The sequence below is a fragment of the Conger conger genome, chromosome 5 (genome assembly GCF_963514075.1).
Source record: "Conger conger chromosome 5, fConCon1.1, whole genome shotgun sequence".
Lineage (NCBI taxonomy): Eukaryota > Metazoa > Chordata > Actinopteri > Anguilliformes > Congridae > Conger > Conger conger.
This window is the reverse complement of record NC_083764.1, coordinates 68,042,381-68,052,380: the sequence shown is the minus strand read 5'-3', so window position 1 is coordinate 68,052,380 and position 10,000 is coordinate 68,042,381. Positions and strand designations below refer to the sequence as shown.

At 54.5% G+C, this 10,000-nt stretch overlaps 1 protein-coding gene across 1 annotated transcript in view; it reads right to left on the bottom strand.

Moving 5' to 3' along the window:
- Positions 1–10,000, bottom strand: part of LOC133128654 (epidermal growth factor receptor substrate 15-like 1) — a 20,866-nt gene that overhangs the window by 2,132 nt on the left and 8,734 nt on the right. Inside the window, exons 10-15 of the mRNA XM_061242359.1 lie at positions 9,330–9,487; positions 8,639–8,795; positions 2,474–2,559; positions 2,033–2,105; positions 1,450–1,611; positions 964–1,161 (exon numbers count right to left, since the gene is read on the bottom strand). Coding sequence (XP_061098343.1) covers positions 964–1,161; positions 1,450–1,611; positions 2,033–2,105; positions 2,474–2,559; positions 8,639–8,795; positions 9,330–9,487 — 834 coding nt within the window. The remainder of the gene's footprint in view (positions 1–963; positions 1,162–1,449; positions 1,612–2,032; positions 2,106–2,473; positions 2,560–8,638; positions 8,796–9,329; positions 9,488–10,000) is intronic.

Sequence of the window (10,000 nt, the reverse complement as noted above, 5' to 3'; positions counted from 1 at the left end):
AACCACAAACACACGTCCACCGCCCCACCCCCCAAGTTACCACGGCAACCACAAACACACCCACAGCCACAAATATACACACACGCACCCCCGAGTTACCACGGCAACCACAAACACACACACCCACCCCCGCGTTACCACGGTAACCATAAACACACACCCCCACGTTACCACGGCAACCACAAACACACACACCCACGTTACCAAGGCAACCACAAACACATCCACATCCACAGCCACAAAAACACACACACACACACACACACACACACACACCCACACCCACACCCACACCTGGGACATGCAGAGGGACTCACCTGGGTGATCTGGTCCAGGGACATGCGGTAGGACTCACCTGGGTGATCTGGTCCAGGGACATGCGGTAGGACTCACCTGGGTGATCTGGTCCAGGGACATGCGGTAGGACTCACCTGGGTGATCTGGTCCTGGGACATGCGGTAGGACTCACCTGGGTGATCTGGTCCAGGGTCATGCAGAGGGACTCACCTGGGTGATCTGGTCCAGGGACATGCAGAGGGACTCACCTGGGTGATCTGGTCCAGGGACATGCAGAGGGACTCACCTGGGTGATCTGGTCCAGGGACATGCAGAGGGACTCACCTGGGTGATCTGGTCCAGGGACATGCAGAGGGACTCACCTGGGTGATCTGGTCCAGGGACATGCAGAGGGACTCACCTGGGTGATCTCGTCCTGGGACATGCAGAGGGACTCACCTGGGTGATCTCGTCCTGGGACATGCAGAGGGACTCACCTGGGTGATCTGGTCCAGGGACATGCAGAGGGACTCACCTGGGTGATCTGGTCCAGGGACATGCAGAGGGACTCACCTGGGTGATCTGGTCCAGGGACATGCAGAGGGACTCACCTGGGTGATCTGGTCCAGGGACATGCAGAGGGACTCACCTGGGTGATCTGGTCCAGGGACATGCAGAGGGACTCACCTGGGTGATCTCGTCCTGGGTGACCCGGAGCGAGCGGCCGATGGTGTGGAGCTGGCTCTGCCCGGCCTGGATGCTCTGTTCCAGCTGCACCTCCTCCTGCTGCAGACGGGCCAGGTCCGATTTGGCCCGGCTCAGCTCCTCCTCCTGGCTCTTCTGGCCTGCCTCCTGCGTCTCTATCTGCCCCTGCGCTGAGGAGATCTGGGGCGGGGCCAGGAAACAGCCAATCACACATCGCTTCCTCTCAGCCAGGGTTCAGGGGTGTCTATATTCGCTCTGTGTGATCCTGGAGATCTGCAGTCCTGCAGGTCTTCATGTCAACCGTAAGTATGGCACACGTGATCACCAGCTCAACCAGATATCGTGCAGTCGAGTACGGTTTGCTTAGAGTTGGAGTGAAAACCAGGTTGGGAAGCCCTGCTCTAGCTGGTGAATAGGGCTCCTCTCAGTGAGTTTTGGGGTGCAGGGTTTTTACAGGGTTGCCCTCACCAGCTGAGACTCCTCTTGGCACTTGAGCTGCACGTCGCCCAGCATGGACTCCAGTTTGGACTTCTGCTGGTCCATCTCCTCCAGCCGGCCCTGGGCATCCTGCTTCTGCGAGGCCAGGTTCTGCAGACCACTGCCCTCCCGCTCCAGAGCGCCCTGCATCACCTGTCCCAGCAGCCCCCGAGAACAACACGCGTGTTACTGAGCTGCACACACACACACACACACCACACCACACACACTCCACACACACTCCACACACACTCCACACCACACTCCACACCACACTCCACACCACACTCCACACCACACTCCACACACACTCCACACCACACACACTCCACTCCACACACACTCCACACACACTCCACACACACTCCACACACACACACTCCACACCACACCACACCACACCACACCACACCACATCACACCATACCACACATACACTGCACACACACCACACACACACCACACACACACCACACACACACCACACCACACACACACACACACACACACACACACACACACACACACACACACACACATCTTGTAAACATGTAAACGCACTGCGTGGCCTCACCTGAACGTCGTTATTCTTCATTCTGATAGCTTCCTCTTTCTCCCGAATCTCCTGCTCGAGGGCAAACTTCTCTCTGAGAGGAAAAAGAGGGAGATATTTCTGTTTGTTTATTTATTTATTTTAAACCATTTCAGCCACGATTTCAGTTGTGATTTACAATGTATACATTCATTTTTTTTTCCGGCTAGGTGTTGCATTTTAAATATGTTGTTCTGAAGACACCGAACAACCAAATTCATTTCATCTGTGATGTACTACACAGTGGACGAGTACTGTTTCCAGAGACTCAACATCACACATCACATCAGTGCCTACAGAATGGCAGAACAGACAGAATGAATGAAAGAAGGAAGGAAGAGAAGGAAAAAGGGAAAAGAAGCAGAAGAATGCAGATGATTTTTCCCAAACACAGGTACTAGAATAGAATGAACCCTCACTAACCTCTGTAGCTCTGCGATCTCCTGGCTGATGTCATCCAGCTCTTTCACTCCAGTGAACTCCACCGAACCCAGAGAGCTGGAGTGGACCTGTGGGTGAGAGAGAGGTGAGAGTAGAGAGCAGAGCTGAGAGAGAGGAGAGAGAGGTGAGCATGGAGATCAGAGCTGAGAGAGAGGTGAGTGTAGAGATCAGCACTGAGAGAGAGGTGAGAGAGGTGAGTGTAGAGATCAGAGCTGAGAGAGAGGTGAGAGAGGTGAGTGTAGAGATCAGAGCTGAGAGAGAGGTGAGAGAGGTGAGCATAGAGAGCAGAGGTGAGAGAGGTGAGTGTAGAGAGCAGAGCTGAGAGAGAGGTGAGTATTGAGATCAGCACTGAGAGAGAGGTGAGTGTTGAGAGCAGAGCTGAGAGAGGTGAGCGCAGAGATCAGAGCTGAGAGAGAGGTGAGAGAGGTGAGCGTAGAGAGCAGAGCTGAGAGAGAGGTGAGAGACGTGAGAGTAGAGAGCAGAGCTGAGAGAGAGGTGAGAGAGGTGAGAGTAGAGAGCAGAGCTGAGAGAGGTGAGCGTAGAGATCAGCACTGAGAGGTGAGCGTAGAGATCAGCACTGAGAGAGAGGTGAGCGTAGAGATCAGCACTGAGAGAGAGGTGAGAGAGGTTAGAGAGGTGAGCGCAGAGATCAGAGGTGAGCGTAGAGAGCAGAGCTGAGAGAGAGGTGAGCGTAGAGATCAGCACTGAGAGAGAGGTGAGAGAGGTGAGTGTAGAGATCAGCACAGAGAGAGGTGAGCGTAGAGATCAGCACTGAGAGAGAGGTGAGAGAGGTGAACGCAGAGAGGAGAGCTGAGAGAGGTGAGTGTTGAGAGCAGAGCTGAGAGAGAGGTGAGCGTAGAGATCAGCACTGAGAGAGAGGTGAGCGTAGAGATCAGCACTGAGAGAGAGGTGAGAGAGGTGAACGCAGAGAGCAGAGCTGAGAGAGGTGAGAGAGGTGAGCGCAGAGATCAGAGCTGAGAGAGAGGTGAGAGAGGTGAGCGCAGAGATCAGAGCTGAGAGAGAGGTGAGAGAGGTGAGCGTAGAGAGCAGAGCTGAGAGAGAGGTGAGAGAGGTGAGTAGAGAGCAGAGCTGAGAGAGGTGAGAGAGGTGAGCGTAGAGAGCAGAGCTGAGAGAGAGGTGAGAGGTGAGCGTAGAGAGCAGAGCTGAGAGAGAGGTGAGAGAGGTGAGCGTAGAGAGCAGAGCTGAGAGAGGTGAGTGTAGAGATCAGAGGTGAGAGAGGTGAGAGTAGAGAGCAGAGCTGAGAGAGGTGAGTGTAGAGATCAGAGCTGAGAGAGAGGTGAGAGAGGTGAGAGTAGAGATCAGAGCTGAGAGAGAGGTGAGAGGTGAGCGTAGAGAGCAGAGCTGAGAGAGAGGTGAGCGTAGAGAGCAGAGCTGAGAGAGAGGTGAGAGGTGAGCGTAGAGAGCACAGCTGAGAGAGAGGTGAGAGACGTGAGAGTAGAGAGCAGAGCTGAGAGAGGTGAGAGAGGTGAGAGTAGAGAGCAGAGCTGAGAGAGGTGAGCGTAGAGATCAGCACTGAGAGGTGAGCGTAGAGATCAGCACTGAGAGAGAGGTGAGAGAGGCGAGAGAGGTGAGCGCAGAGATCAGAGCTGAGAGAGAGGTGAGCGTAGAGAGCAGAGCTGAGAGAGAGGTGAGCGTAGAGATCAGCACTGAGAGAGAGGTGAGAGAGGTGAGTGTAGAGATCAGCACTGAGAGAGAGGTGAGCGTAGAGATCAGCACTGAGAGAGAGGTGAGAGAGGTGAACGCAGAGAGCAGAGCTGAGAGAGGTGAGTGTTGAGAGCAGAGCTGAGAGAGAGGTGAGCGTAGAGATCAGCACTGAGAGAGAGGTGAGAGAGGTGAGTGTAGAGATCAGCACTGAGAGAGAGGTGAGCGTAGAGATCAGCACTGAGAGAGAGGTGAGAGAGGTGAACGCAGAGAGCAGAGCTGAGAGAGGTGAGCACAGAGATCAGAGCTGAGAGAGAGGTGAGAGAGGTGAGCGCAGAGATCAGAGCTGAGAGAGAGGTGAGAGTAGAGATCAGAGCTGAGAGAGAGGTGAGCGTAGAGATCAGAGCTGAGAGAGAGGTGAGAGGTGAGCGTAGAGAGCAGAGCTGAGAGAGAGGTGAGAGAGGTGAACGTAGAGAGCAGAGCTGAGAGAGGTGAGTGTAGAGATCAGAGCTGAGAGAGGTGAGAGAGGTGAGAGTAGAGAGCAGAGCTGAGAGAGGTGAGTGTTGAGAGCAGAGCTGAGAGAGAGGTGAGTGTTGAGAGCAGAGCTGAGAGAGGTGAGCGCAGAGATCAGAGCTGAGAGAGAGGTGAGAGAGGTGAGCGTAGAGAGCAGAGCTGAGAGAGAGGTGAGAGACGTGAGAGTAGAGAGCAGAGCTGAGAGAGAGGTGAGAGAGGTGAGAGTAGAGAGCAGAGCTGAGAGAGGTGAGCGTAGAGATCAGCACTGAGAGGTGAGCGTAGAGATCAGCACTGAGAGAGAGGTGAGCGTAGAGATCAGCACTGAGAGAGAGGTGAGAGAGGTTAGAGAGGTGAGCGCAGAGATCAGAGGTGAGCGTAGAGAGCAGAGCTGAGAGAGAGGTGAGCGTAGAGATCAGCACTGAGAGAGAGGTGAGAGAGGTGAGTGTAGAGATCAGCACAGAGAGAGGTGAGCGTAGAGATCAGCACTGAGAGAGAGGTGAGAGAGGTGAACGCAGAGAGGAGAGCTGAGAGAGGTGAGTGTTGAGAGCAGAGCTGAGAGAGAGGTGAGCGTAGAGATCAGCACTGAGAGAGAGGTGAGAGAGGTGAGTGTAGAGATCAGCACTGAGAGAGAGGTGAGCGTAGAGATCAGCACTGAGAGAGAGGTGAGAGAGGTGAACGCAGAGAGCAGAGCTGAGAAAGGTGAGAGAGGTGAGCGCAGAGATCAGAGCTGAGAGAGAGGTGAGAGAGGTGAGCGCAGAGATCAGAGCTGAGAGAGAGGTGAGCGTAGAGAGCAGAGCTGAGAGAGGTGAGAGAGGTGAGCGTAGAGAGCAGAGCTGAGAGAGAGGTGAGAGGTGAGCGTAGAGAGCAGAGCTGAGAGAGAGGTGAGAGAGGTGAGCGTAGAGAGCAGAGCTGAGAGAGGTGAGTGTAGAGATCAGAGGTGAGAGAGGTGAGAGTAGAGAGCAGAGCTGAGAGAGGTGAGTGTAGAGATCAGAGCTGAGAGAGAGGTGAGAGAGGTGAGAGTAGAGATCAGAGCTGAGAGAGAGGTGAGAGGTGAGCGTAGAGAGCAGAGCTGAGAGAGAGGTGAGCGTAGAGAGCAGAGCTGAGAGAGAGGTGAGAGGTGAGCGTAGAGAGCACAGCTGAGAGAGAGGTGAGAGACGTGAGAGTAGAGAGCAGAGCTGAGAGAGGTGAGAGAGGTGAGAGTAGAGAGCAGAGCTGAGAGAGGTGAGCGTAGAGATCAGCACTGAGAGGTGAGCGTAGAGATCAGCACTGAGAGAGAGGTGAGAGAGGCGAGAGAGGTGAGCGCAGAGATCAGAGCTGAGAGAGAGGTGAGCGTAGAGAGCAGAGCTGAGAGAGAGGTGAGCGTAGAGATCAGCACTGAGAGAGAGGTGAGAGAGGTGAGTGTAGAGATCAGCACTGAGAGAGAGGTGAGCGTAGAGATCAGCACTGAGAGAGAGGTGAGAGAGGTGAACGCAGAGAGCAGAGCTGAGAGAGGTGAGTGTTGAGAGCAGAGCTGAGAGAGAGGTGAGCGTAGAGATCAGCACTGAGAGAGAGGTGAGAGAGGTGAGTGTAGAGATCAGCACTGAGAGAGAGGTGAGCGTAGAGATCAGCACTGAGAGAGAGGTGAGAGAGGTGAACGCAGAGAGCAGAGCTGAGAGAGGTGAGCACAGAGATCAGAGCTGAGAGAGAGGTGAGAGAGGTGAGCGCAGAGATCAGAGCTGAGAGAGAGGTGAGAGTAGAGATCAGAGCTGAGAGAGAGGTGAGCGTAGAGATCAGAGCTGAGAGAGAGGTGAGAGGTGAGCGTAGAGAGCAGAGCTGAGAGAGAGGTGAGAGAGGTGAACGTAGAGAGCAGAGCTGAGAGAGGTGAGTGTAGAGATCAGAGCTGAGAGAGGTGAGAGAGGTGAGAGTAGAGAGCAGAGCTGAGAGAGGTGAGTGTAGAGATCAGAGCTGAGAGAGAGGTGAGAGGTGAGAGTAGAGATCAGAGCTGAGAGAGAGGTGAGCGTAGAGAGCAGAGCTGAGAGAGGTGAGCGTAGAGAGCAGAGCTGAGAGAGGTGAGAGAGGTGAGCGTAGAGATCAGAGCTGAGAGAGAGGTGAGAGGTGAGCGTAGAGAGCAGAGCTGAGAGAGGTGAGCGTAGAGAGCAGAGCTGAGAGAGGTGAGTGTAGAGATCAGAGCTGAGAGAGGTGAGAGAGGTGAGCGTAGAGAGCAGAGCTGAGAGAGAGGTGAGAGAGGTGAGCGTAGAGAGCACAGCTGAGAGAGAGGTGAGAGACGTGAGAGTAGAGAGCAGAGCTGAGAGAGAGGTGAGAGAGGTGAGAGTAGAGAGCAGAGCTGAGAGAGGTGAGCGTAGAGATCAGCACTGAGAGGTGAGCGTAGAGATCAGCACTGAGAGAGAGGTGAGAGAGGCGAGAGAGGTGAGCGCAGAGATCAGAGCTGAGAGAGAGGTGAGCGTAGAGAGCAGAGCTGAGAGAGAGGTGAGCGTAGAGATCAGCACTGAGAGAGAGGTGAGAGAGGTGAGTGTAGAGATCAGCACTGAGAGAGAGGTGAGCGTAGAGATCAGCACTGAGAGAGAGGTGAGAGAGGTGAACGCAGAGAGCAGAGCTGAGAGAGGTGAGTGTTGAGAGCAGAGCTGAGAGAGAGGTGAGCGTAGAGATCAGCACTGAGAGAGAGGTGAGAGAGGTGAGTGTAGAGATCAGCACTGAGAGAGAGGTGAGCGTAGAGAGCAGAGCTGAGAGAGAGGTGAGCGTAGAGATCAGCACTGAGAGAGAGGTGAGAGAGGTGAGTGTAGAGATCAGCACTGAGAGAGAGGTGAGCGTAGAGATCAGCACTGAGAGAGAGGTGAGAGAGGTGAACGCAGAGAGCAGAGCTGAGAGAGGTGAGTGTTGAGAGCAGAGCTGAGAGAGAGGTGAGTGTAGAGATCAGCACTGAGAGAGAGGTGAGCGTAGAGATCAGCACTGAGAGAGAGGTGAGAGAGGTGAGTGTAGAGATCAGCACTGAGAGAGAGGTGAGCGTAGAGATCAGCACTGAGAGAGAGGTGAGAGAGGTGAACGCAGAGAGCAGAGCTGAGAGAGGTGAGCACAGAGATCAGAGCTGAGAGAGAGGTGAGAGAGGTGAGCGCAGAGATCAGAGCTGAGAGAGAGGTGAGAGTAGAGATCAGAGCTGAGAGAGAGGTGAGCGTAGAGATCAGAGCTGAGAGAGAGGTGAGAGGTGAGCGTAGAGAGCAGAGCTGAGAGAGAGGTGAGAGAGGTGAACGTAGAGAGCAGAGCTGAGAGAGGTGAGTGTAGAGATCAGAGCTGAGAGAGGTGAGAGAGGTGAGAGTAGAGAGCAGAGCTGAGAGAGGTGAGTGTAGAGATCAGAGCTGAGAGAGAGGTGAGAGAGGTGAGAGTAGAGATCAGAGCTGAGAGAGAGGTGAGCGTAGAGAGCAGAGCTGAGAGAGGTGAGCGTAGAGAGCAGAGCTGAGAGAGGTGAGAGAGGTGAGCGTAGAGATCAGAGCTGAGAGAGAGGTGAGAGGTGAGCGTAGAGAGCAGAGCTGAGAGAGAGGTGAGCGTAGAGAGCAGAGCTGAGAGAGGTGAGTGTAGAGATCAGAGCTGAGAGAGGTGAGAGAGGTGAGCGTAGAGAGCAGAGCTGAGAGAGAGGTGAGAGAGGTGAGCGTAGAGAGCAGAGCTGAGAGAGAGGTGAGAGTAGAGAGCAGAGCTGAGAGAGGTGAGCGTAGAGAGCAGAGCTGAGAGAGAGGTGAGAGTAGAGAGCAGAGCTGAGAGAGGTGAGCGTAGAGAGCAGAGCTGAGAGAGAGGTGAGAGGTGAGCGTAGAGAGCAGAGCTGAGAGAGAGGTGAGAGTAGAGAGCAGAGCTGAGAGAGGTGAGCGTAGAGAGCAGAGCTGAGAGAGAGCTGAGAGAGGTGAGCGTAGAGATCAGCACTGAGAGAGAGGTGAGTGCAGAGATTGTGCTCCGATTGGCAGGTTGTTTTGGGAGGGGGGTACTCACAGGCAGTGGGGCGGCCCTGTCGGACGGGGGCAGCATGTCGGGGGTCAGGGCCTGGGGGGGCTCCAGGCCCTTCTTCACCTTCTGCTGAACCAGGTGCATGGCCAGAGAGAACTGCTCCCGCGTTAGCTTCCCCTTCTGCCTGGTGTCCGCCAGAGTCCTGCAGATATGGGGGTATTGGGGTGTACGGGAGAAGAGCGGTACAGAGGTGAAAGTGTGTAGGTGGTACAGGTGTGTACGGGTACGTGGGAACAGAGGTGAAAGTGGTATAGGGGGGCATAGGGTGGTGTAGGGGGGTATAGGGTTGTATAGGGGGTATAGGGAGGTATAGGAGGGTATAGCGAGGTATAGGGTGGTATGGGGGGTATAGGGTAGTATAGAGGGGTATAGGGTGGTATAGGGTGGTATATGGGGGTATAGGGAGTTATAGGGGGGTATAGGGCGATATATGGGGGTATGGGGGGTATAGGGGGTATAGGGTGGTACAGGGCGGTATAGGGGGGTATATGGGGTATAGGGGGGTATATGGGGGTATAGGGGGTATGGGGTGGTACAGGGCGGTATAGGGCGGTATATGGGGTATAGGGGGGTATATAGGGTATAGGGTGGTATAGGGGGTATAGGGGGGTATAGGGGGGTATGGGGGGGTATGGGGTGGTAAGGGGCAGTATAGGCGTACATGCCGCTCTCTCACCATATGTGTGCCAGCAGGGCCTGGGAGAGGCCGGACTGCAGGAACACCTCCTTCACCTCGCCCCCCCCCACCAGCCCGTCCAGGTCAGAGTCCAGCTTCAGGAAGAGTTCATCATAGCGCCCCCTATCTGCCACCGGGACCACCCAGCTCACTGCAGGCTGCAACACACACACACACATTACACTCACACATTACACACACACACACACACACACACACATTACACTCACACATTACACACACACATTACACACACACATTACACTCACACATTACACACACACACATTACACACACATTACACTCACACATTACACACACACACATTACACACACACTCACATTGCACACACACACATTACACTCACACATTACACACACACACATTACACACACACACACACACTCACATTGCACACTCACACTCACACATTACACACAAACATTACAAACACTCACATTACACACACACACACACACATACACACACACACACACACACACATTACACACGCACACACTTGGGGGTATCTGAGGGTGTTTGGGGGTATCTGGGGGGGGTTGAGGCTGGGTTTGGGGGTACCTGGGGGGGGTTGGAGGTATCTGGGGGGGGGTTGAGGCTGGGTTTGGGGGTACCTGGGGGGGGTTGAGGCTGGGTTTGGGGGTACCTG